At 44.4% G+C, this 27,967-nt stretch overlaps 1 protein-coding gene across 2 annotated transcripts; it reads left to right on the forward strand.

The window, feature by feature from the left end:
- Positions 1–1,498: 1,498 nt before the first annotated feature.
- On the forward strand, positions 1,499–27,967 carry LOC144670151 (sorbitol dehydrogenase-like). Of its 2 annotated transcripts, XM_078532639.1 has the most exons (10): positions 1,499–1,531; positions 2,540–2,581; positions 5,029–5,062; positions 7,142–7,306; positions 10,018–10,177; positions 14,451–14,569; positions 15,894–15,959; positions 18,821–18,999; positions 24,742–24,863; positions 27,655–27,967. In XM_078532639.1, exons 1-10 carry the CDS (start codon positions 1,499–1,501, stop codon positions 27,959–27,961), a joined length of 1,227 nt encoding a protein of 408 aa, XP_078388765.1. In that variant the 3' UTR covers positions 27,962–27,967. The 2 variants fall into 2 exon arrangements, with proteins under 2 accessions (XP_078388765.1, XP_078388766.1); XM_078532640.1 differs by lacking the exon at positions 1,499–1,531 and having other exon boundaries at positions 2,531–2,581.

Below are 27,967 nucleotides of genomic sequence, written 5' to 3' on the forward strand. Positions count from 1 at the left end.
GCCCAGTTGTAAATTTGCAATCAACAAAGCCTCAATTGTCTTGTGGCCCACCTCAGGAGTAGGCTATAAATCAATTGCATCATAATGCACGAGATTGATAGCTTACATTAGAAATTCCCATGTCTGTTTCAGCGCAGCCGAAGGGAAATATTGCTGCTGGGTTCGCAATGTTCGTGTTTTGCCTATTCACTCCGAGTAAATTCTCAAATGAATGAATAGTTGTATTGGTGGATGTGGTACCACCCTCCTGAAATTTACATTTGCTCCTTTCCTTTTTGACTATATCACCATAGCACCCATGTTCACTCCGCTCCGTCCTAGAGGGAATGCAATCTTTCTGTCACTTTTGACTCTCTCCCCTGAACCTATTTTGCCTTGTTATCCTTCTGACTTCCTTCAAAAGCCATTGACCACCCTCGTATGTTTTAGTGCAAAGCACTACAAGACCTTTCTCTATATAAATATAAATTTTATATTACTTCATCCTGGCTGAAAGCACACCTCCCTGCCAATGGACACACATTTCCCTTTACGAATGTGACCATTTTGATAATCTCACACTTCAAAACAAACACTGCTTCTTGTACCTTAATGTGCATTTATGATCACAAGCAAGGCTGCATGCTCTCCCAAGCCAACTTGCTCATCATCAAGATGCTAACCACTCAAAAGCAGCTCTGCTGGGCTGGACATGTTGTTTGTGTGCCTAACACGAGACCCCTGAAGCAATTACTCTACTCTGAACTTGGTTGGGGCAGGAGACTCCCGGGAGTCTTGTCAGTTGACCCTTGTTCTGCTGATAACACCTTCTGCTACCTTACCTTAATGCCACTATCAGCACCTTCTTTAGCCTTTACCATACCATTAACACCCACTTTGTCTTGTGTCCACGACATCTTTGTCAATGTCTCCTTAGCTGTCATCTATCCCTGACCTTCTATCTTGCTCCACCTTCTCCACCCCCTCTGAAACAGTATAAAATTCATCACATCACATTTTAACTCTTTAGCTCTGAAGAGTCATACGGACTTGAAACGTTGGGCAGAATTTTGCCCTTGATGGGCGGTCGGGCCAATTAAGGTCCGCCCAGCGTGACGCCCGGCGGGAAGCACTATGTACTTCCTGTGCGGGCGGGGGGGTGGGATTACCCAACTGCCAGAGTGCGCTCTTTCACACATGTGCGCAAAAGTGCTCACATCTCCCTGAGGCAAAGTGCTGCCTCAGGGAGAGCACTGAAACTCTGTGAAACTCTAAAAATAGAAAAATTAAAAAATCATTACCATTGTCCCCCTCATGTGAAAATGTCACACGAGATGGGACACATTAGCGAAGAGCACAAACGCTTCATTAAAAGTTTTTAAACCCGATATCAAACCTCATCCCGCCACTGGATGAGGTTTGTTAAAAAAAAAAATCACTCACCCGCCTGCCCGTTGGGCCCGTGCGCCGACCCGAAGTTCGCACGGACCCCTCAAAATCCTGGTCGATTGGAGAGCTAATGGCCTTAGCAAGGCCTTTAATTAATGGCGATGCCGCGTGCTGACGTCGGGACGCTCGTGTGACGTTAGCGTGCGACATGCTAAGCGCTGGCGTGTGGACTCCGCCACCCGCACACCAGCCAGAAGATCCTGCCCGTTAACCCTGTTCCTCTCTGCACAGAAGCTGCCGGGCCTGCTGAGTTTTACCAGCGTTTTCTGCTTTCGTTTCAGATTTCCAGCACCCACAGTATTTCGCCTTTATGGTTAAATGTATCCCTGGAGGTTCCATCACGTGACTTGCCCCCACACACCAGCCATTAGTCGGCCAACACATCCATCCTTGTGACGCTCTGCCTCTCTAAACGCCAATTGGAAAGCAAAAAGACTCGTGACCCAATTGGATGGGGCTTGACTGTCGGCCGGATGGCCTTTATTTCCCATTTTCAATATTTTTATAGCTGTTCAACAAAAAAGTACCAATAAAAAGCTACCTTTTTTTTAAAGACCCCAATTTTTTTTCCCACCCTTGCACACAGCAGTGTCCTGGAGATTGACCTTCAATTCCAGGTCAATCCTGGAGGGTTGGCAACCCTACTTGACTGTGCATTATAGATGTCTCCAAACTCAATGGGTAACAAGGAAGCTCTGATTTAAAGGGCTCGTTTATTTAGATGGTCCGGACAGTGCACACTTTGGCCCCTGATTGGCTGAAAGGGAGGGTAAGGGGGTGGTGCTAGGTTTCAGCCAATGAAGGCCCCCCCTCTTTCTAAATAATGACGAGAGGGGGATGTCACAGGGAGAAACATCCCATGCCTGAAAGGTAACCCTGGCAGTTTTTGTGACGCAACTTGTGTTAAAACACCCCGGCTCTGGGCTGGACAGGTCATACCGAGGAAACGGTGCAGTGAGGGTGTATGTGCAGCCAACTTGGGTGGAAATAACAGCAGCGCTGACCAATGATAGCTTCATCTCAATAGGAAAGGCGCCTCGCAGCTGAACTTGCCTCCGAGCCTATTCAGAAGCCACTAGTCAAAGGGACAAGCGGGTAGAAGATGTCGGAGAATTTGGTCGTAGTGGTCAGTGGATCAGGCGACATAAAATTGGTAATCTATTCGCCTTGAAAGCTGACGATCTTGTCTATCATGTGCGCTCCCATCGCGACCCTTCTTCTGCACAGAAGGGATTTTGGTCCCCGGGATTAGGGTTGCACTGGAGAAGCTGGAAGTTGTTCACCTGAGAACAGAGGAGGCTCAGAGGAGATTTGATAGAGGTGTTTAAGATAATAAACAGCAACGAAAGAGAAACACTGGCCAAAAGGTTCATTACCAGAGGGCACAAGGTTAATATGATTGGCAAAAGAACCAGAGGTGACATGAGGAAAATGGGTGTTTACCCCATGATTGGTTAAGATTCAGAGCGTCTGCCAGAGGAAATAGAGCCAAATAGGGATTTGGATTAAAAAAAAACATGTTCTCTGTATTCTTTCATGGGATGATGGGTGTCGCTGGCAAGGCCAGCATTTGTTGCCCATCTCTAATTGCCCTTGAACTGAGTGGCTTGTGAGGCCATTTCAGAGGGGCAGTTCAGAGTCAACCACCTTGCTGTGGATCTGGACAGACCGGGTAAGGACAGCAGCATTAGTGAACCAGATGGGTTTTTACAACAGTCCACGGTCACCAATTCTGGGACTAGCTTTTTTTAAAAATTCCAGATTTATTAATTAACTTCAAACTTCACCAGCTACTATGGTGGGATTTGAACCTATGTTCCCCAGAGGATTGGCCTGGGCCACTGGATTACTAGCCCAGTGACATTACCATTACACCACCATCTTCCCTCAATAATTGGAGAAGAAAAGATGCGGGCATATGGGGAAAAAGTGAGGGAGTGCGCTTCATTGGATTGTTCCTTGAAAGAGCTGGCACAAACTTGAAGGGCTGAATGGCCTCCACTGTGCTGTACAAAATCTATGATATGTGCTCACATTGTGATTGTATACCCTGTACTCAGATTGTGATCTTGTTTATCCTGTACTCAGACTGTGATCAATATACCCTGTACCCAGACTGTGATCTCATATACCCTGTACTCAGACTGTGATCTCATATACCCTGTACCCAGACTGTGATCTCATATACCCTGTACTCAGACTGTGATCTCATATACCCTGTACTCAGACTGTGATCTCATATACCCTGTACTCAGACTGTGATCTCATATATTCTGTACTCAGACTATGATCTCATTTACCCTATACTCAGACTGTGATCTCGTATACCCTGTACTCAGATTGTGATCTCGTATACCCTGTACTCAAACTGTGATCTTGTATACCCTGTACTCAGACTGTGATCTTGTATACCCTGTACTCAGACTGTGATCTTGTGTACCCTGTACTCAGTCTGTGATCTCATATACCCTATACTCAGACTGTGATCTCATATACCCTGTACTCGGACTGTGATCTCATATACCCTATACTCAGACTGTGATCTCATATATCCTGTACTCAGACTGTGATCTTGTATACCCTGTACTCAAACTGTGATCTTGTATACCCTGTACTCAGACTGTGATCTTGTATACCCTGTACTCAGTCTGTGATCTCATATACCCTATACGCAGACTGTGATCTCATATACCCTGTACTCAGACTGTGATCTCATATATCCTGTACTCAGACTGTGATCTCATATATCCAGTACTCAGACTGTGATCTTGTATACCCTGTACTCAGTCTGTGACCTTGTATACCTATACTCAGACTGTGATCTCATATATCCTATACTCAGACTGTGGTCTCGTATACCCTGTACTTAGATTGTGATCTCGTATACCCTGCACTCAGACTGTGATCTCATATACCCTATACTCAGACTGTGATCTCATATATCCTGTACTCAGACTGTGATCTCATATATCCTGTACTCAGACTGTGATCTCATATACCCTATACTCAGACTGTGATCTCATATATCCTATACTCAGACTGTGGTCTCGTATACCCTGCACTCAGACTGTGATCTCATATACCCTATACTCAGACTGTGATCTCATATATCCTGTACTCAGACTGTGATCTCATATATCCTGTACTCAGACTGTGATCTCATATCTCCTGTACTCAGACTGTGATCTTGTATACCCTATACTCAGACTGTGATCTCATATATCCTGTACTCAGACTGTGATCTTGTATACCCTATACTCAGACTGTGATCTCATATATCCTGTACTCAGACTGTGATCTTGTATACCTTGCAATCAGATTGTGATCTCTTGGTGGGGGGTGGTGGGGTGCTGGTGTTTAATTTAACTGCATGTCATAGAAAGAAAGTTACATAAAGTTGTATGTATATTCCAGCCATTGTGATCCTGTTGCATTTAAATCTTTGTTGCTGGAGGTTGGGAACTGAAGGAAAAGGGGGAGGAGGTCACTTGCTATCCACCATTCAGGATAGCAGGCTTGCTGATGGCAAACATTCTATCTGCTTGATAATAAAATCTCAATGTTTATTTCTATCACATAGTACATTTCTTCTCCCAACAGGAGAGCCGCCCAATTCCGGAACCAGGCGCTGGTGGTAAGCACTCTCTTGAAAAGGTTCCCTGAATGAAGCCTCCCTCGGTCCTTTTGAATTTTTTTTTATTCATTCACGGGATATGGGCTTCACTGGCTGGGCCAGCATTTATTGCCCATCCCTAGTTACCCTTAAGAAGGTGGTGGTGAGCTGCCTTCTTGAACCGTTGCAGTGCATGTGGTGTAGGTACACCCACAGTGCGGTTAGGGAGGGAGTTCCAGGATTTTGACCCAATGACAGTGAAGGAATGGCGATATATTTCCAAGTCAGGATGATGAGTGGTTTGGAGGGGAACTTCCAGGTAGTGGTGTTCCCATCTATCTGCTGCTGTTGTCCTCTTAGATGGTAGTGGATTTGCAAGGTGCTGTCTAAGGAGCCTTGGTGAATTTTTTTTATTTTTCCTTTTTTACACAGCTTATTTTAGAGACACTCATTGTGCAAAAATGTATGTGTCCTAGCCCTAAGCTATGGGGCAGACACACAGTTCAGACCTTAATGCTATGATTTGATGGATTGTGGGATTTTCAAATCCTGAATAGTACTTCCACCATTATCCTCTCTCAAACATTGAAGAAGATACTTCAGGCGAAAGGTCAGGTAATAGTTGGAGTGAATTGATTGGCACCGCATCCACAAACATTCACTCCCTCCACCACCGCCGCACAGTGGCAGCAGTGTGTACCATCTACAAGATGCACTGCAGCAACTCACCAAGGCTCCTTAGGCAGTACCTTCCAAACCCACAACCACTACCATCTAGCAGGACAAGGGCAGCAGACACATGGGAACACCACCACCTGACTTGGAAATATATCGCCGTTCCTTCACTGTTGCTGGGTCAAAATCCTGGAACTCCCTAACAGCACTGTGGGTGTACCTACAGCACATGGACTGCAGCGGTTCAAGAAGGCAGCTCATCACCACCTTCTCAAGGACAACTAGGGATGGGCAATAAATGCCTGGCCCAGCCAGCGAGGCCCACATCCCTGTGAATAAATGAAAAACAGAAATAAGTGCTTTGTTATTACTGGGCGCTCGATGTCTGTGATAAAGTTTGCATCGTTCTCTGACAAGAATGGGAGGCAGAGTTTTAGCTCACGTTTCCTGTTAAAAGTAAAACCCACATGTATGTATTGGAGTAAAGCTTCCCCTAAAACTTAATCAGGATGTTTGACACATGCTGCTGGATGTAAGTAATTAGAACATGGCTTTCATGCAAGCTGATGTGGGGTGGGGGGTTGGAGGGGGGGTGGTGGATGGCTTTGAGAAATGGGTTTTTGAGAAATGATCTTCCTAAACTTGTTTCTTGGTTGACCAGAATCAAGCAAGATTCTTTGCAAATCCCCAGTGAAAGCTTCTTTTCAACTCTGTAAAGAAGGAAAGTAAACCAATCATGAAGCAGCGCATCATCCATTATATCCTTACATAAAGCAGCTCAACAACTATTCTTTATAACCACACCTCTTACTGTGCACCAGTCTTTCCCTTGTGTTGGTTTAGTCACATATAACTTATAAACAAAAAGGCCATTTGCTGCCAAGTTTTCATTTTTTTTTCAGATATAGTTTCCTTCTTTCACCTATTCCTACAGAAAATTTTTAGAAATGCCCATTTTCCATGATCTGTGCCACTTTAGGAGCTTAACCTGTGTTAGAGATTAACAGCCAGCCAAACTTTGCACTTTCAGTTATGACGGGGAAGAACCCAACTTTTTAGGGGCTGTCCAAACAGTTTGATTGCCAACTTGGAGGTCCTGTTAATCGGAAGATCGCCCTTTAGAAGACAACAAGTTGATAGTTTTTCATCAGTGCATTCAACATCAAACACGATTGATGAAAACAATATAACCCGAGACCAATGCTCTGCACAGAAACCAAATCTGAATAATCTAGGATGCTATCTATTTAATTGCACTATTTCAATTACACCTTACATTTATCTCTTTTTTTTTTGTTAAGGCATGCCTTTATCTTAAAATGGTTCACATGTTCCAAAGTGCTTACATTCAAGCTGTAAATTTTCCTCCTGCTGAGGTTTGGGTTTGAAACATATTTTAATTTTCTTGCTATGTTGTACTTTTAGAGGTCCTGCTGAAGATGCATTCGGTCGGGATTTGTGGCACTGATGTGCATTTCTGGCAACATGGAAGAATTGGTGATTACGTTGTCAAGAAGCCTTTGGTTTTGGGGCATGAAGCCTCAGGGACTGTGCATAAGTTGGGGACTGGAGTGCAAAACCTGAAAGTAGGTCAGTCCAAAAAAAAAACATTATCAAAACATATAAAGAAAACACTTACAATTATAAAATTTGTTTTTTTTTACTTAGTTCTGTTGAAGAGTCATACGGACTCGAAATGTTAACGGTGTTCCTCTCCGCAGATGCTGCCAGACCTGCTGAGTTTTTCCAGGTACTTTTATTTTTGTTTTGGATTTCCAGCATCCGCAGTTTTTTTGCTTTTGTCTACAATTATAAAGCACTTTTCATAACCTTGGAATGTCCCAAAACACTTTTACAGCAGTGAGGGCAACCTGCAGCCCATCAGAATTCTGAGTGTGGCCTGCGAGACTTTTTGTTGACCTTTGCCCATGAACAAGGTTGCCCGATTCCACCGGTTGCTGTCCGCATAGTTTTGTCCTCCTGATATTACTAAAGCGATACACACGCAAAGCAAGGGCACGTGAAGTGGGGTGCGTGCTGATTGCACACGACATTGACTATGAGAGCCATGCACTCCCTCTGCGTCCAAGCAAAGCTCTGCTTGCGAGCAAACTTTTTCTGCTATGGGACGCGTCAAATGCATGAACCGCGACAGACTAACAGGTGGAAACCTTAGTGCTGAATTGCAAAGCATCTGCACAACCCTGAGTCCTAACCTAAGAGAGCTTGTGGAGGACAGATCAAAGCAGAAGTTACACTGAGTATGATGTAAGGTAAACATAAATATTTATTTTCCTTTTCCCATTTGAAGGTGATGACAGTTCTATTCATATATGAGTGATTAAGCATCACTGCTTTATAGAAGGGTCGCTGTCTAAGACCTTTCTGCCATAGTGCACCTGGGAATTGCATAGACCCCTCTGGTTGTACGACTCACAAAGATTGTATGTAGTGAATACTAAATGTATCATAATTGTATTGAAGCAGCTCAGAGTGCAACATGATGTATGTCGATAGTGCAATGGTATTGGAGTTGTCTGTAATGACCATAATGAAATGACTGTAATATTCATTGATTGTATTGAAGCACCTTGTGATCCACATGTAAAAGTTGAATCTGATTGCACTTTTTGTGGTGGCCATTTAGAAATGTTTTGTAATGTTCTTTCAGATAATTTATGAATAAAGTATATTTTTCCAAAAAAATAATCACTGCTTTATAGCCAATGATGTACTTTTGAAGCATAGTCACTGTTGTAGGAAATGCGCCAGCTAACTTGCCCACAGCAAGTTCCCTTAAAGAACAATGAGATAACAACAAAATAACCTGTTTTAATGATATTGGTTGAGAGGTAAACCTTGACCAGGACACTGAGGAGCATTCTCCTCCTGATGAATAGTGCCATGGGATTTTTTTCTATTTACCTGAGAGAGTAGCACTCATTCAGTAGTGTGTCAGCCTAGAGCAGTGATGGACAACCTAGGCTAGTGAGTGGGCCGCATGAGTGGCCCTCCTTCATCTCAGTGGGCTGCAAGACTGAAATCGGGCATGTGCACTAACCATGACCCTATGAATCAGGTTAAATGCATTTAATACACGCCGAATATTTCAGAACAAGTTATAAAAAATGCTTAATCATTCATATATGAATAGAACTGTCATCAATTTCAAATGGGTAAAATCAAAAGAAATATTTACGCTTGCCTTACTTACGTCAGTGTAACTTCTGCTTTGATCTGTCCTCCACAAGCTCTTTTAGGTTAGGACTCAGGGTTGTGCAGATGCTTCGCAATTCAGCACTGAGGTTTCCACCCGTTAGTCTGTTGCGGCTCTTGCATTTGATGTGTCCCATTGCAGAAAAAGTCTGCTCGCATGCAGAGCTTTGCGTGGACGCAGAGGGAGCGCATGGCTCTCACTGTCATTGTCGTGTGCAATCAGCACACACCTCACTTCACGTGCCCTTGCTTTACGTGTGTATCACTTTAGTTTAGACTACACTTCAAAAGTACCTCATTGGCTATAAAGCAGTGATTTTCTTTTTTTTTGGAAAAATATACTTTATTCATAAAATATCTGAAAGGTCACTTTAGTAATACCGGGAGGAAGAAGACCACCTGGGCAGAAACCAGCGGAATCTGGCAACCCTGCGCATGGGCAACAGTCAACAAAATGTCTTGCAGGCTGCACTCAAAACCCTGATGGGTTGCAAGTGGCCCATGGGCTGCAGGTTGCCCATGACTGGCCTAGATTTTGTGCTCAGACTTGAGCCCACAATCTTCTGACTGTAAGGTGAGAGTGCTATCAACTGAGCCAAGGCTAACACTAACTTCCAAGTGTAAATGTACCTGACATCAGTACATCGTCAAAAGTATATATTTTCCACTGAACGTAAGGGCAATAACTCGCACCCACATTTGAAGAAGTGCCATTTATTCCACTTTTCCTCAATGTAGTTAAATATAGTTGCACATTCATAAGTCCTCAGGGTTTGAGTTCATTAATTTGAAAAGTAAGATTCAGAGTAAAGTAAAAAGCCTCAGAGCCCATGTGCAGTTGCAGAGGGAAATATGTTGTATGGGACAAATGCCAAAATGGTCTTCCCTTGAGCAAAGGCATTTTCTTTGGGCAAAACTTAAGCTGAAGCCACATATCGAATCATAAAATCATAGTGTGGATACATGAGGAGGCCCTTTGGCCCACGGTGCTTGTGCCAACTCTCTGAAAGAGCTGTGCAATTAGTCCCACCATCCTGAGCTTTTCCCATAGCCCAATTTTAACTCAAGTGTTTCTTCTGCTATAGGTGACAGAGTTACTATTGAGCCAGGGGTCCCAAGAGAATTCTGTGAATTTAGCAAAATTGGACGCTACAATCTCTCTCCGACACTTTTCTTCAGTTCTATTCCTCCTGACGATGGGGCTCTTGGTCGGTACTATGTCCACAATGCCAACTTCTGTTTCAAGTAAGTTCCTCATACACGGCAGAATTTTGCCCTTTTGTCGGGTTGGCTCGTTGGGGGCAGGCGGGGGGGGGGGGGCGTTCGGGAAGCCGACTGGCGCCCACGATCGGGGCCGGACCGCGATTTCACTCATGCTGGCGGGCCAACTAAGGCCCACCCAGCATGAAACACGTGCTGCAGCGCTCAGCGGTGCCTGTGCGGGGGGTGGGGTGGGGGGGGGAGGAGGGCAAGCAGGGTGAGCGGGGAACTTCATGCATGCGTGTGGGTGCATGCTGGAAAAGGTCCCTCAGGGAGATGAAGAGTTCCGAAAAACAAAAATAAAGAATTTTTAAATGTCAAAAAACGTGTCCCAGTCACGTGAACAAGGACACGTTAAGAATGGGATGTAAAATTTTTAATTTTATTTTTACTTGCTGTTGGAAATCTCATCCCGCCCGTGGATGAGGTTTCCTAAAAAGTGCAAAGGCTGCTTGGCCTTTTCGCCTGCCCGCCAACCGTAAGGCTGGATGGGCAGCGAAAAATGTAAGCTAATTAATACTTTAATGGCCTTAATAGGGCCTCTTAATTGTCGGTGGGTGTGCTGCCAATACCTGCGTGTGCCCACCGACTGCGCGTTGACGTCGGGGCGTTTGACTGATGTCATCATGCGTCATTTAACACTCCAGTGGGTCGGACATGCGCCCGCCCACCCACCGAGGTGAAAATCCTGCCCATTGACTTGCTTGCTTGCCCTGTATGGTAGGAGGTTACTACACTGGACCTCAGCATCACTGAGTTTGGGAATGGGAATGTTGTTGGGGACTCCTGTTGAAAGTGTGTATGTATGGATGTTGGATCAAGGTTAGCTGTGAATATTGGGGTGGGAAGACTGGCGTGAAATCAAGAGGGTGACTTAGGCTCTTAAGAACAGAGTTGTATACTGGTGATTGTTGTATCCGTGGTAATTATCTATTGATACCACTATGTGCTGTTTAATCTGCAAATAAATATGCTAGCTATTTATAAGGGAAAATGGTGCAGTTAAAAATGTAGCACAAGCCTCCATGAAGTACATAAACGACTGCATTTGGGAAAGTTATCAGTTTCGGCTAACCTGCTGTTGAAGGAGTCTCGTGGTGCAATGAGTAGCGTCCCTGTTTCTCGATGCAGAAGCTCTAGGTTCAAGTCCCACTCCAGGTGTATTTGTAATGCTGTCAAATAATCTGTCTAATATTCACCAAAGGCACACAGTAAGAGTGGGAGAGACTCCTGATCAGCTGTGTGATGGAAAGAAAAGTGGAGCCTCTACCGACACTCTCCATAGCTCCAGACTATAACATGCAACTACGATTTGGATGGCTGGTGTGGATCAAGATCAGTGCAGCGTTTGGTTCCTGTCCCAGAAATTCCCTGCTTTCTTGACCTACCTGTGTTGGAGTTCACAGTGCTGTGGTCAGACCTGCATTTGGGCAGAGAACTCAAGAAAAGAACACGCTATCTACAAGGGCAGGTTAAATAATGCAAAGTGGGGGGGGAGTGGGAACCATTTTTCAGGTCTCTGACAGAATTTGAGGAGAGGACATCTGAGCTCGCAGGAGTGGAGCAGGACAGAGCCGTTGGCAATGGGGAGCACGAACTTGGGTGTCCACCTGGTAAAGATTCATCCATTCAATGCAATGCAAGGCCAAATGTGCTTCCATGTTGGAGGTAGCTGATGCTGTCACTTGCACTCTTCTATCTCACTTATAGGTGCCTCCAGGAAGAGACCAAGGCCCGAGGGAGGGGGAGAAGGGGGACTCCCTCTCAGGCGTCAACCCAACCCCAACACAGATAGGCCAGGAGGGAGCAGCAGAGGAGAGCTCCACGCCTGTAGAGGCGTCACTGTGGTCACATACACCCTCCACCAGCTCAGAAACACACATCTCGCTGGGTATTTGTGCTAGTTTAGGAAGGGTCTCACAATCTCGTGGTCACTGCATGGACTTGTGTCTGCAGCAGGAGGAGGCAGTTTTGGCCGAGCTCTCTGGCTCTCGGAAGGCTGCTGGGGAAGAGGCACCTGTGAGGTCCGAGTCAGATGACGAGCCTCTGGAATCGGTCTTCTAACTCATGGTGGAGAGTCAGCAATAGGCGGGGGAGCACCATGCAGAGCTGTGGGCTGCCCTCAACAGAATGGCAAGCGAGTTGGAGGAGTCTGCTCTCTGATGAAGTGGTGCCCACATATTCACACATGGAGGTCTTGATGGGGAGGATGGCGAACACCATGGAGACCCTCGTCCAGCAGAACACCCAGTTTCTGCCGGAGATGCGCACAGACGTGCGCTCCATCGCTGTTGCCTTGGGTGAGTTCATGCAGTGGCACCGTGAGAGGGGAACGGGGGTCTCGCTGTCCCTCCAGGTGCCCCTTCCCCTCAAGGAGTCAGGCCGGGACCCTCGGCCACCCAAAGGGAGAAGGAGCAACATCTGGGCAGCCCTGGGCCATCCATTCAGGATTCTCAGATGTTGTCCGCCCCCTCTGCCAGTGACCCCTTCAGCCTCATCCTCTATCACCGCAGAGGTGGCCCATTGGGGTGACAGCCAAAGCAAGCAGGGGCCCTCCAGGCCTCGGCTCTCCAGAGGACGGCCACCAAAGTCATCAAAGGCAACAGGGCAAGCAGTTCCACAGCTTCCTCCACCCCAGCTGCAGATGTCAGGGCAGCACCCAGAAGAAGTGATAGGCAACATAAAATCAGGACAAATTGATCTGAAATGGTTTCACGGGTGAACACCGTCACTGTATTAGCTGCAAATATATTTACTCTCACTAAGTAATGTCTACTGTTGTCATTCAGTGTCATTATATAGGCTTCGCAAGACCTCCCCTCTCCACCCCATGCAACCAACACTAGCAGTTCAGCTGCACACAGCTGGACCATGAGTGAATCTGGAGGGAGAAGTGTCAGGGGCAGGGCCTTTCAAAGCCTCATGCACTCTCCCTGGCATAACCTTCAGCCTCCACCTTCACAGAGCTGCTTCGTTGTGGAGCCATGCGCGTGAGGATCCACCCAGCATATGGCGTCACGTGTTCCTCCAGGGCCTGGTCACTATAGGCCTCCAGCACCTTCTCCTCCTCGGATGTCCGTGACCTGAGCAAGGCCCTAAAGGTGAATGCCGACGCCTGGACGCCACGCTTGTCCAGACGTGTTCTGGTCTGGCGTGTTTTCCCACTGGCGTAATGGAGAATTGGGCGTGGGGGTTGGGAGGGATGCGATTCAGGTCAGGCCTTCATTCGCATCGCATTAGCGGGATGCAAATCGGCTTCACGCCGGCCTCTGGTGAGATCCCCGATGCGCCAAGGCGGGCGGCAGCGGAAGACCCTGCTGGAAAACTCACACCAGCGTGAATCCGATTTTTGGGCCTCCCGCCGAATTCTCTCCCTTACACCCCCCACCCCACCCCAGCCCACCATTGATCCCGCTGGCGGGGGTAGGGAAGAATTCCGGACCCGATTGTGAAAATTTAAAACAAAAGCATTAATTAGATGAGTTGGTCTTCAAAATGCCAGGAATGCTGGGAAATCCTCGGAAAACTGTCCACATAGCCTGTACACTGTAATGGCTTTGGAAAGATTTTTAAAAATTAGGGTATCAGTACAGAAATAGGCGCATTCGGTCCATTGTGCCCTGCTCTTTCCCCATAACCCTGCAAGCATTTCCTTTTTATTAATCATTTATTTTTTTTTAAAGAATTGCCAAATATAAATATAATGCCGAATATAAATTTTCCAATGTATGTACATTCCCAATGCATTGCACATGCATTCCCATTGAGCTGTAATAAGACACTGAAACAACAAAGGCTTTTGAACAGTTTATCGGCATCACCCTGAGATGTTCACGCTTGAAGCAGCACCAACCAGTTTATTCTTATTTTGAATCCCCTCAACTTGATATCTGAATTGGACTATCAAAGCCACCTGTAGTTGCCATTGCGTTTCTCCGTATTAAATTAAATGGTTTTGCATCAACATTCCAAAAGAGACTCTGTTTTCCCTTCTGTCAACATCCTGCGGTACAATATTCCTTCTCATTAATTGGCTAATGATCTGTAAATAGTATTAGTGGGTAGGGCCATGTATCGAATGTTGGTAAGTGGAGATAGCCAGGGATGGAATTAGCTGACAGAATACCCCTCAGCGCTTCTTTTAATATTTTGCTTCATTGGGTCACCATCTGATGCTTCCCGGCCAAACGCAAGGAATGACGTGAAAAACTTCCCACATAACGAAAAGTTTAACATTTGTGGTCTCCCCTTGTTTCAGGCTTCCTGAGTGTGTGAGCTATGAGGAAGGTGCATTGACTGAGCCCCTTTCTGTTGCGATACACGCCTGTCGTAGAGGTGGATTGCGCATGGGTCAAAAGGTCCTCATCTTTGGGGCAGGTAAGTAGAGGGGAGGTGGTGGTGTAGCGGTAGTGTCACTGGGCTAATAATCCAGAAAAGTAGGGTAATGATCTGGGGACCTGGGTTCAAATCTCACCATGGCAGATGGTGAAGTCAAGTTCAATAAAAATCTGGAACTAAAAGTCTAATGATGACCATGAAGCCATTGTTGGTTGTTATAAAAACCCATCTGGTTTGCTAATGCCCTTTAGGGAAGGAAATCTGCTATCCTTACCTGGTCTGGCCTGTGTGTGACTCCAGACCACTCTGAAGTGGCCTAGAAAACCACTTAGTTCTCAAGGGTGTGAATGAATAAAAAAAAGTTGCTTATGTAGATTACTTGTCCCTGACACCAGCAACTAAATGGGTTTCTGAGAAATCATTTTGCACTTAAAGTGAGATCAAGGCGGAACAGCCTGTATTATGGGTCAATTGAAAAAAAATTTGGAATGCACCATTAACAAACATAGGTAAACAATTTCAGAAATTGCCAGATAGCAACCAAGATAGCTTAATAATATTTGCAGAGATGTTTGTGATGGATTACATTTTTCTCACCACTGATTGAAGGTTGCCTCTAGATTTAGTTCAATGTAGATATTTATGGTGCACATAGATAGTAGGGCTGATTTTTACAAACCCTGCTTCTGTTGACCTTTGTGAAGTCAATCACTTTAACCGCCCTGCAGTCTCCAAAATTCTGAAATTAATTTTAATTGTGTGAATTTGCAGTGTCTCGCTCTCTGTGTGGTTACAGCACTGTGACTCAAAGTCAATCAGGAAGAGTTTCAATTGCGTCTGCTTGCAGTGAATGCACAGTGGGTGTACTTATACTGCAATCCTGAAGTGGAACTTGCTCTGGTGGCCACGCATTGAATGTAGTAAGCAGAGATAGTCAGAGATGAAGCCAAAGTGTCAAAGTGGGCCACCATCTGATACTTCCAGGTGCTGCCAATAGACATGAAAAACTTCTTGAATCAAAGCAAAGATGAGATTTAGAGAGCTCAGAGTCCTGGTGAAGTTGGGTCTATGATTTCTCACACAGTTACTCTTGTTCTCTATTATACCCTTGTGGAGAGACACTGCTTGACTGTGAGAGAAAGCCCTTCTCACACTGGCCATGCTTGCTGTCTAGGAGGAAGATGTTTACCTGGTCTTTGTCTGTGGGATACTGCATTGTGCGAGAGTAATAAAGGGAACAAGATTATGTTTATTACAAAGCAAAATAAGCTGATGTCCATATGTTAGATATCTCTATTTGCATTAATAATGCAGCTCTGTCCCAGTACTTCGCACATAATCTAACTTTCAACCTTTCACTTAGGGCCAATCGGACTTATGCACCTTCTTGTTGCCAAGTCTATGGGAGCAAACCCAATAGCGATTATTGGTAAGATTACTTTGTGTGATTTTAAAATGTTCTTTTTAAAACAGTTCTGGCTAAGATGTCCAAATTTCATGTTTTTTTTGGCTTGTCGTATGGTAATGTTATTTTCTGGCTAAGCAATGAGGTGCTGACTTTGTAAAGTACAGTACTGCAGAGAGAGCAGCTTGTGTACTCGAGGCATGGGCATCCAAAACATAGCTTTTGGATCTGATTGCAAAGCCCAGGCAGCTCAGTTCTGTCTGTGCATTTAATTCCCACTCAGATTTTCCTGTTTTTAATTTTGATTTCAGCAGGGGATTTGGGAAGGGCTGCTCTGCTAACATCAGCAGCTTCAAACGGATGAAAAATAAGTGGAATTCTATGTAATGCTTAAGCTTTACACTTATTGGTTCATTTTCATGAAGGCGAAAAGATTGGGCACTGCTTTAAAGTTAGGAATTGGAGAGTAAAGCTTGGTGCGTTATCTCACAGATTGTGTGTCAGAAATGCTTTGTTACAACTTTATTTCCCAATTCACACACTGCTTATCCCCAAAAGCCTAACTGACATTGGCATCTTCAAATAAATTTTGTATAATTTGCAATTTTTATAAATGACGAATTAACCTCAGGATATTTACAGAAATGTGGCGTTGTAACTTCCACATCACTGCAGGTGAATGCCTCCAGGGTCTATCACTCCATTATTTTATCTGATCTCTTTTCCATGTATTGATAATTCTATGGGTTGGGTTTTACTTCCACAAACTGGGCAGGCCTCCCCCTCCCCCACTTACATAAAGGATGGCATGATGACATCAGGTTGGCAATCCTCGCCAGTCTCTGACAATATGGAAGGCGAGCGGATTCCAAAATCAGAAGCCCTTTAGAAAAAAAAATTAACAAGCTATTGAACTTGTTTAAAAAGCCAATCGAATGCAATTTTTTGTTGTCCACTCAATTATTCACCAGTCACGTGGGTGAAAGGCATTGAGAGTGAGTTACCTCAGGTATGAGGAGGTGGCACAAGGGCAGATGAAAAGGTCTGCAAATGGAAGCATGTAGCAGCTGAGTCTGCTGCCGAAGGTGGATGTAGCCCGAATTTGTTCAGTTTCTTTCGTAGGCTGGCTTAACAATTAAGAAGTTAGTGAGAGGGAAGGGAATCTTTAGTTTGGTGGCCAATACCGACTTCCCATTCATAGCTCTCCCTTCAGACACCCTGCTCTAGATACCTGATTGGGCCTTGAGCCCGCCTTTATGTTGCTGATTGGTCGGCATTCCCTCCAGCTGGCTGCTGATTGGCCAGCCAGTGCTTGATTCGATGTGCTGGAATGGGCGGGAGGGAGCGAGTGGACCATGCACTTGCCATTCCACCTCCCCTTCCTACTGGAAACTGTCAAATCTTGCCCTTAGTGTGAAAAGAATTTCATTATTTCAGTCTTAAATTTGCCTTTTACTAAGTTTGAAAGTGTAGCACTTTCTCTTTTTTCGCAAGTAGTTTTCCAATTTTGCCTTTAGACTTTATTTAGATCATTTTGCAGGTGCCTCCTTTTCAAGGCTGAAAAGCCACTTCTCTCCAATCTTTCTTCGTAGTCCAGGCGCTAACACCAAGAAGCAGCCGTGAGTCTCTTCTCTGAACTGCCTCCAATGATTGAAACTCTTGCTCGTGTCTTGATAGCGAGAACCGACCAGATATGGTCTGACCACAATAATGTCCTGTTTGATTATGACTTCTTCTGATTTGTAGTCTACTATTTTGGCTGTGACATCCAATGTTCTACTTGGTTTATCCATTACTGCTCTGCATTGGTTGAACAAGTTGTGCATCGATCTTCTGAGGCTTCTAGGTATTAATTTCATTCTTACCTCTTTCGACATTGCTTTTCCCATATGAACATTTTGTCAAATAAATATTGAGATCTTTCTTTTCTGATCTTTCTTTTGCAAATTTGATCAATTAACTTAAGAGTTTCCAATTCACATCACTGATGTAAATTGATCCAAAGCTGATTCTTCCTGACATGTAATACATTCCTGGTGTTTTCTGCTCTGCATTCAATTTCTTTTCCATATTCAAGATTTACCCTGTGTTCCCACAACTTTGAGCTTAATATCCTTTAATGCTGAACTTAACCAAAAACTTTCTAGAACTCTCATTACAAGTCACCACAATTCATTTGCGAATTCTCGAAGAAGTCGAGGAATCGCCTCGGGCAAGCACAGTTTCAGAATAAACGTCCATTTAAAGAGATGAGGAAGAACTTCTTCTCACAGAGGGTCGTTAATCTTTGGAATTCTCTACCCCACAAAGCAGTGGAGGCTGGGTCATTGAATATTTTAAAGGCTGATTTAGATAGACTTGTGATTGACAAGGGAGCCAAGGGTTATGGGTCGGGGGTGGGGGGGAGGGTGGGGGGTGCTTTGGTGGTGGATGGTGAGGCAGGAAAATGCAGTTAAGGTCAAAATTAGATCAGCCATGATCTTATTGAATGGCAGAGCAGGCTGGGGGGTAAAATGGTCTATTCCTGCTCCCATTTCTTATGTTCCTCTTCTGAATCGATGTTGACTGCAGTTTATTAAATTTAAAAATAGCTTTATAACTCCTCAATTCTTAGATATCATAAGCAAAATTATATTATTGCCTGGTCTCCCTTACTTTAGAAAACTTTATGTGGTATAGTTTAAAGAAAAATAAGTTCATTTTTATTGGCTGTATCAGTCTCACTAGGGAGAATTCATAGGCGTGCAGAAGAATTTTACTTCTTATTATTACTATTATTATTATAAATATATCTGTGATATAAAGGCCTTAATTTATTTTAAAACTTCTGCTATAGATTTATCACTAACCATTTTCGACCTCATTGTCTCATCATTCTGTTTCAGATATGGTGCAAGAGCGACTGGATATGGCAAAGTGCATGGGTGCTTCTATCACCTGTAAAATGGAAAAAAACACATGCCCTCGAGAAATGGCATCGAAAGTGAAGGCTGCCCTTTGCGATATGCCAGATGTAACTCTTGAATGCACTGGGGCAGAGCAATGTCTCCAGACTGCTATCCATGTAAGTATTGAAATTGTTTGGCCTGAACTCCCGAGGGTGAGAGTGACTGCCCTTGACATCGAGGCAGCATTTGACCGAGTGTGGCATCAAGGGGCCCTGGCAAAACTGGAGTCAATGAGAAACAGGGGGAAAACCTCTCCACTGGTTGGAGTCATACATAGCACAAAGGAAGATGGTTGTGGTTGTTGGAGGTCAATCATCTCAGCTCTAGGGCATCACTGCAGGAGTTCCTCAGGGTAGTGTCCTCGGCCCAACTATCTTCAGCTGCTTCTTCAATGACCTTCCTTCCATCATAAGGTCAGAAGTGGGGATGTTCGCTGATGATTGCACAATGTTCAGCACTAATCGCGACTCCTCAGATACTGAAGCAGCCCTTGTCCAAATGCAGCAAGACCTGGACAATATCCAGGCTTGGGCTGACAAGTGGCAAGTAACATTCACAGACACACACAGTGCCAGGCAATAACCATCTCCAACAAAAGAGAATCTAACATTCAATGGCATTACCATCACTGAATCCCCCACTATCAACATCCTGGGAGTTACCATTAATCAGAAACTGAATTGGACTAGCCATATAAATACTGTGGCTACAAGAGCAGATCAGAGGCTAGAAATACTGCGACGAGTAACTCACCTCTTGACTTCCCAAAGCCTGTCCACCATCTAGAAGGCACAAGTCAGGAGTGTGATGGAATACTCTCCACTTGCCTGTATGAGTGCAGCTCCAACACTCAAGAAGCTTGACACTGTCCAAGACAAAGCAGCCCACTTGATTGGCACCACATCCACAAACATTCACTTCTTCCACCACCGATGCACAGTAGCAGCAGCGTATACCATCTACAAGATGCGCTGCAGCAACTCACAATGTCCCTTAGACATCACCTCCAAAACCCAGGACCCCTACCATCTGGAAGGACCAGGGTAGCAGACACATGGGAACGTAACCACCTGGAAGTTCCCCTCCAAGTCACTTACCATCCTGACTTGGAAATATATCGCCGTTCCTTCACTGTCGCTGGGTGAAAATCCTGGAACTCCCTCCCTAACAGCACTGTGGGTGTACCTACACCACATGGACTGCAGCGGTTCAAGAAGGCAGCTCACCTCAAGAGCAACTAGGGATGGGCAATGAAAGCTGACATAGCCAGCAACGCCCACATCCCGTGTATGAATAAAGAAAAAAATGTTTTGTGGTCAGTTACTTTTGCATGATTAGCTAGTCATTGATCTCTGCCCATTTTATTTGCAAGGCTGCATTTATTGCCCATCCCTTGTTGTCCTAAGGGAAACTAAGAGTTAACACGTGGTGTAGGAGTGGTCACACATTTAGACTGTTCTAGGTAGGGTTGGCATGTTTCTTCCTGTAGAGGGAATTTGTGAAACCAGTTGGGTTTTTAAGACAATATGCTAGATTTCCTCATCATTTTGTCTGGTGGCACCCTATAAGTTAACAAATTTGTGCAATCTCTCCTTGTCATTTAACCCCTAGAGTCTAGGTATCATGCTGGTAAATCTATGCTGTGCTCCCCCCAAGGCCAATACATCTTTGATGTGTGGTGCTCAGAACTGCTCACAGTTACTGCAGGTGTGGTCTAACCAGGGTTTTGTGTAGCTGAAACAAGACTGAAGCTGTTTGTATTTGAGTCCTCTCGATATAAAAGCCAGCATTCCATAGCCTCTTTCCTTACTTTCTGTACATGTTTGTGACTTAAATGATCTCTGTACCTGGGCCCACGTGGTCCCTTTGGACTTCTGCCGTTTCTAGTTTTCATAATTTGGATGTACCCTGTTCTATCTTTCTTAGGTTCAAAGTGAATGACCTCACATTCACCTGCATTGAAATCCATTGGCCACAGTTTTGCCCATTCATTAATGTATCGATACCACTTTGTAATTTTATGTTTCCATCTACGCTGCTTATAATGCTGCTCAACCTCCCAAAGATTTCCTTTATTGACCTGAGATTATTCATATGCCTCTTTTGGGTCTCCCTGCAGTTAAATTTAACAGTGGATGTTTTACTCTGCAAGGGTCATAGAGAGACATCACTCTGGTAACCATTGTGACTCCACTGTGCCGATCTTTAAAGGAATGTGTCGCTAGCCCCTATTTGATTGAACTAAAGATAACGCAGTGAAGCAATTCCATTTGAAGTGTTCAGCCTCGCAAAAGCACCATGTTGCTTTCTAGCTGTTGGTGGCAAAAATAATGGATTTTATGAAAATGATCTCTTCGCTGGGAATTTCCTCATCAATCCCATCCCTGTTTGGAAGCTATAAGTCACTATAGAAGCTATAAGTTTATCTCAGTGTTCAACACGGACTCGTATTTAAAATTACTGGTGAATTGGATTGGAAGGTGCACTCTGCTGACTAACTTATTTGATCTAAATAAATCAACACAAGCAGGTTTTAGGTGTTGGCCATTGAGGTGCAGGGCATGAGATTTCTACAGTAGCTACTACACTTGGATCCAGCTGAAAACATTCACTTCAGCATATCTGGTTTCCCAGGTGACACAGCACACAGTGAAATGGAATATATAATGTCCAGTGATTAGGGCAAAAGCTCATTCACCTCCCTCAATGAAACCAGGGTGAGGGTGTAGTCTAAAGGAGATGAACTTGTAACTTCTATCATCTCTAGCCCCTGGAGCAGGGATGGGGGCGCATCTTTCAGAGCAAACTCTGAGTACAGGGAAACCAGATATCACTGTAATAGTTGGTGGTGCTCACTTGGAATATATGAGAAGGCAGGGGAATGGCACTGGATGAGTTCTTCATTCGGAGTGCTGAAAGGACGAGATGGGCCAAATGGCCTCCTTCTGCACCATAACAATTCTGTGATTCTGATTCTGAATAGGGTTGTGCATCCTCCTTGGTGAGTTTTGGAAGGAGCAAATCCGTTTTTATTGGCTGTATTTGAGAAAATTAAATAATGAATCTAGATCTTTATTAAATCTAAAGAAATCCTCATAAATAGCACAGCAATTTTATGTATATAAAAACAAAAAACTACTGCGGATGCTGGAAATCCAAAACAAAAACAGAATTACCTGGAAAAACGCAGCAGGTCTGGCAGCATCGGCGGAGAAGAAAAGAGTTGACGTTTCGAGTCCTCATGACCCTTCAGCAGAACTGAGTAAAGTTAGGAGAGGGGTGAAATATAAGCTGGTTTAAGGTGGGGGGAGAGAAGTTGGGGGGGTGGTGGTGGTGGTAGTAGGGACAAGCAAGCAGTGATAGGAGCAGATAATCAAAAGATGTCACAGACAAAGGAACAAAGACGTGTTAAAGGTGATGATATTATCTAAGAGAATGTGCTAATTAAGAATGGATGGCAGGACACTCAAGGTACAGCTCTAGTGGGGGTGGGGTGGAAAGACTGACAGGGCATTACAGATTTAAAAGTAATGGAAATAGGTGGGAAAAGAAAATATTCCGACTAGGCACTTTACAGCCTTCCGGACTGAATATTGAATTCAACAACTTTAGATCTTGAACTCCCTCCCCCATCCCCACCCCCTTTCCATTTCTTCCCCCTCCCTTTTGTTTTTTCCAATAATTTATATAGATTTTTCTTTTCTCACCTATTTCCATTACTTTTAAATCTGTAACTGTAATGCCCTGTCAGTCTTTCCACCCCACCCCCACTAGAGCTGTACCGTGAGTGTCCTGCCATCCATTCTTAATTAGCACATTCTCTTAGATAATATCACCACCTTTAACACGTCTTTGTTCCTTTGTCTGTGACATCTTTTGATTATCTGCTCCTATCACTGCTTGCTTGTCCCTACTACCACCTCCCCACCCCCCAACTTCTCTACCCCCACCTTAAACCAGCTTATATTTCACCCCTCTCCTAACTTTACTCAGTTCTGCTGAAGGGCCATGAGGACTCGAAACGTCAACTCTTTTCTTCTCCGCCGATGCTGCCAGACCTGCTGAGTTTTTCCAGGTAATTCTGTTTTTGTTTTACAGCAATTTTCTTTACCTATCTTTTCATGGTGTCGCTCATGGTGACTGAGCTGGTTGTATAACAACAGGAGTGAAATACTATATAATGCAGGTTGGCACTGAGGAGCAATAACTGTACTTTTCCTTCCTACTTTCCATAGAACAGGGCAGCGAAGGGAAAAGCAAGTCCCCTGCACCTGCCCACCCAATAATTACTCAATTTAAGATCATATAATTAAGCATAGTTGAGGGCCTGAACATGGGACTTTTCTGGTATATAATAGGACTACACCATGTTTTACAGTTCACTACTGAGCCATCGGTATCGGAAACATTGTGTCCAGTAATTTTCATTACTTTAACAGCATCAACAACACTGTGTACAGTATTAACATCTCTGATACTTTTTTTTAAACTATTCATTCATGTAACGTGAGTGTCGCTGGCTAGTGTAGTATAAGGGTCTGGCACATAAAGCGTTAACGTGGGACCGAGTACAGTGTCGCCCACACAGTGATATAAGAGAACACATGGCCTGCACCTAAGAGGCAGTGTAGTGTTGGACAAAGCCATGTGTAGAAGCAAGTATGGAGCCAACTCTGAGCTTGGACCTTTACTGTATCTATGTATATAGTTTCTAGTAGTTAATAAATACTTACTGTTGAACTACCTAAGACTATGAATACCTTCATAAGACCGACCAAACTACGCCCAACATCTTTCAACAGCTAGGTCAGCATTTATTGGCCAGCCCTAATCCTCCTTGAGAAGGTGATGGTGAGCGGCCTTCTTGAATACAACCGAGTGGCTTACTAGCCCATTTCGGAGTGCATTCAAGAATCAACCACATGACTGTGTTTTTGTCGACAGACTGGGTAAGGATGACACATGTCCTTTCCTAAAGGACACTGGGGAACCGAATGGGCTTTTGCAACAGCCCAGTAGTTTCATGGTCACCATTACTATTACTAGCCCTTTTTTTCAAGCTTTACTTTAATTAGCTGAATTCAAATTTCCCAGCTGCTATTGTGGAATTTGACTCTTGTCCCCCGATCATTGGTCCAGGGCTCTCAATTTTCAATCGACACAATCACTGTACTAACGTACTCATATCGCTGAAATAGCTGGTCTCAAATGACCATGTTGATTGCAGGAAAGTAATTAGAATACTCGTTTTCTTCAGTTGGCTTTGTGTAGTTATTGCATGGAGTGTCCACATGGTGGACACTCTCCTTTGAGGGAAGGGAGAAGGCGAAATGCACAAATAATGCAATCAGTAATGCTTCCCATGCCAATTCAATGAGGTCACACAATTGTGTCATTGGCAACAGCTATGGCAGCTTAGCATTCAGTTCCATTATGGAATATAGTGCGGGAAGGTGTAGCTGAGGTCAGGCTTGGAGGGCCGAATGGCCTACACTTGCATCTGTTTCTTATGTGCTTATTTTACTCTGCTGCTCTGGAGCAGTTAACTAGTCTTTGCATGATTCAGGTGGTAAAGGTACAAAGGGGAGAATTTAGTCTGAATGTAGACTAAAGAAAAGGCTGGTGATATGCTTGCTAATTGAGGAAGATCCATTGTAGGAAAAGTGCATTTTTGGCTTTGTAAATTAGGTACATCAAAGCACTAAATTGCAATTTTGCTGTACTGAATTCAAATTATTTGGTATTTCAATTTCGTAACACAGAATTATTAGGATATTAATAGGTAATGTTTGATGTTCTTTAAAGATAAAACTAGAACTAAGAAATTTGACTTATTCCTGTTTATCTCCTTTTCTTAGGCTACCAAGCCTGGAGGAGTTTTGGTTCTGATTGGATTGGGTAACGCATGTGCAACTGCCCCCATGATAACTGCAACAATCCGAGAGTTGGACATCCGAGGAGTTTTCAGATACACTAACACGTGAGTGGCAAAGAGAAAATAAGGCAATTTACAACAGAAAAAGTTCCACAATTTTTGCCTGCGAGTCTGTGGATGTTGTTTTCTTCCATAACGTGGATTTTAATCCAGGTGGTAGGGGTCTCACCCACTGGCTGGAGAGCTGGCAAAGGCTCTGCATCTGCTCCTTTGGGGAAAGCCTGCTGTATTAAGTGCCAATAGCCAGCGGCAGGCCTTCTTCAGGGTCGAGAATCTCCGGGGACGGAAATCTACACCCCGCCCCCTCACCCGCCAAAAAACCTTCAACCCACCCCAAAGAGCGTCCGGCCAATTGGAGGCTGCAGGCAGCACCAATGGAAGAGGTGGTAGCTGCCAGCAATGTACTCCACCAGAGGCCCAGGATCAGCAAGGGACCCAGGCCAAAGATGAGTGAGGGGGTGTGTTGGGGATCACGGGGAGAGGTCACTGACGTAGGGGTGGAGAGCACAGGGTTCAGAGAATGGGCAGGGAGGGTGGCTCCTCAGCAGACCCTGGCCTTCCTGATGCCAGCTTCTTTGATCAGGCACTGAGTGCCTGTCAATGAGGGAACCCCCGGGAGCCTGAAAGCAAAGCAACTGTGCCACCTGCTGCTGGTTGATTAACTGGTTGGATAATTGTCCAGTTTGCATTGGGGTGGGAAGGTTTCCACGGGACTCAATTGGGACAGAGGCAGGAAGGCAGCAGGGTTCCCATCCCGCACCCTCTAGCCTGATTAAATACCATTCCTGCCTCCAAACTCACCTCAGGGGAGGGCATTTACTTCCACCCATTGAATTAACAGCACAGTAACAGGTGATTTATTTATGATGGTGTCTATCTCCACAAGAGCCTCTTCCCATCTGTGTAGACCATCTTACCCTATCAGCCTAACCTTCTATTCCTTTCTCTCCTCAAGTACTTACTTAGCTACTCCTTGAATTGATCTATACTATTTGCCTGAACCAATTCCTGTTGGTAGTGGGTTCCACAATCTCCATTCTTTGTGCACGCAAGTTGTTCCTGCATTGGATTAATTAGTGACTATCTGATATTTATGGCCCTTAGTACAGACATGGAAGGTTTTGCGGCACAGGGTGAGTAATGTCCCCACCGCCGGGCCAGAAGCTCCAAGTTCAAGATCCACTTCAGGAGTGGAATTTTATACCGCCGGGAATTTATGGTCCCACCAGAGTCGATGGAGTTTTGAATGGGATGCTGCATTTTATGGCCCCCACAATGACAGCGCTATAAAATGCTGCAGGACTTGATAGCCATGGAAGGTGTGTTCATACATGGCCAAACAAGTTGGTTATCAGCCTGTAAATCCTTCCAGTATGCCTGATGGCAGGCGGTAAGAGTGGGAGAGTTACCGGGTCAGCCATGCTGCAGAAGGCAACGGCAAACCACTGCAGTACTTTGCCGAGCATAATCATGGACCAATCCAATGGAAGTCTAAGGCCACCAATGCCCTCTTAGGGCATGGTACCTGAAGGAGGAGGAGGAGTGCAGGCACCCCTTAGCGGTAGCATCTTTCTATGCCTAAACCATGCAGCCTATATAATTCTGGAATTCAAGACGGAGAGTGCAACAGGATTTATGCTGTGGGATGATAAGCATTGAGTTTATCCCAGAGGGTTTGGTCTTCGGTGCAATGATATACTGAAAAAAACACAATTAAATGGGAGCTCTGAATCAGCAATAAGATACCATTATTGAACAGGAGGAGGATTAATGCCGTGAATTTTGTATCTGCCTGTCACATAGATTCATTCTGAAAATGATGTGTCTCTTTACTATTAATGGTAGCAAACAAAATTATTACAGGGCCTTGTACTATCATATTTTAATTTACCTCATAATCAGATTTTTAATAAGTGTCCATTCCACTGAAGACATCTCCATTCATGATCACTGCAGGAACCAGCTATTTGATTATCACTGGACATTTTTAAACAAATGCCCATCTAAATTGTCAACCTGTTTCACATCTCTGCACACTTGTAGGAACATTCTTATTCCCAGTGCCAATTGAGGCTGATTTATTTCTTCAGCTTGTTTTGCATTTCTGTGTTAGCTTAAGTTAACTAACCTATTCGAATCAGGTACTATGTATATAAACCAGCAACTGGGGAAGAAGACGGAGAGGAAAATTTGACAAGGAAGGTGGCACCTCCTAGAGTGGTGCCTGTCTGCTTGCCTTTACACCCATTGAAACAGAGGGACTATCGAATGGGATCTGTTATGGGCATGCAATCCTCTCTTCCCAATTTTCCTCTCTGCCCTTCATCCAGGGTGTGCCCAGGCAGTTGATAAAAAAATCTTCTCCAAGACCAATTTCTATCTCATCCCCAGTTACCTGTGTAATTGGACAACATGACTGATTTGGTCAGTTAATACTTTCCTTATTTGATTACAAAAGTCGATTGTGCAGCTTGAAAAAGTGTTAACCTGCAAAATATTTTTTTTTTAACAAACTTGATACACAAAGGTTTGGATGAATCTACTTTCTCTGCTTTTTAAGTGCTGGTGTTAGCCTGTTTAACAGAAAGCGGTCAATGCCTGCTTTGAAATAGCAGTAGGAGAACATCACACAAACACACAGGTTGTAGTAATTTCTAGGCACTGGTAAGTTAATAAGGGATTCTAAACATGGGGAATATACCATTTTAATATGAATGAATTAAATGGTACTTGGTGTATGCATTTAAAAAGTTCCTGTTTGTAGCAATTGCAGGGTACTGTGAGTGCTGTGAGAAATGGTGCTGTTGCTCACCTTATGTTTTTGTTGCTATTTTAGGTGGCCCACAGCAATTAACTTGATGGCTTCAAAGATGGTAGACGTGAAACCTATGATCACACATCGCTTCCCCCTGGATCAGGCCATTGAAGCATTTGAGTTCGTAAAGAAAGGTACAGGACTCAAGGTGATAGTGCAGTGTGAGGAGCCTGAAGGAGCCCAAAAAGAACAGCAACAGATGAAGACACTTGAACAGTGTCAGCAACAGTGTCAACAGTTGCTGCAGCAGTGTCAGCAACAGTGTCAGCAGCTGCAGAAAGAACAAAAAGATCATTGTGGGCGCGTTGGTGGCGGTGGTCGTTCCTGAGTTTGT

Source organism: Cetorhinus maximus, chromosome 30, assembly GCF_964194155.1.
Source record: "Cetorhinus maximus chromosome 30, sCetMax3.hap1.1, whole genome shotgun sequence".
In the NCBI taxonomy this organism is placed as follows: domain Eukaryota; kingdom Metazoa; phylum Chordata; class Chondrichthyes; order Lamniformes; family Cetorhinidae; genus Cetorhinus; species Cetorhinus maximus.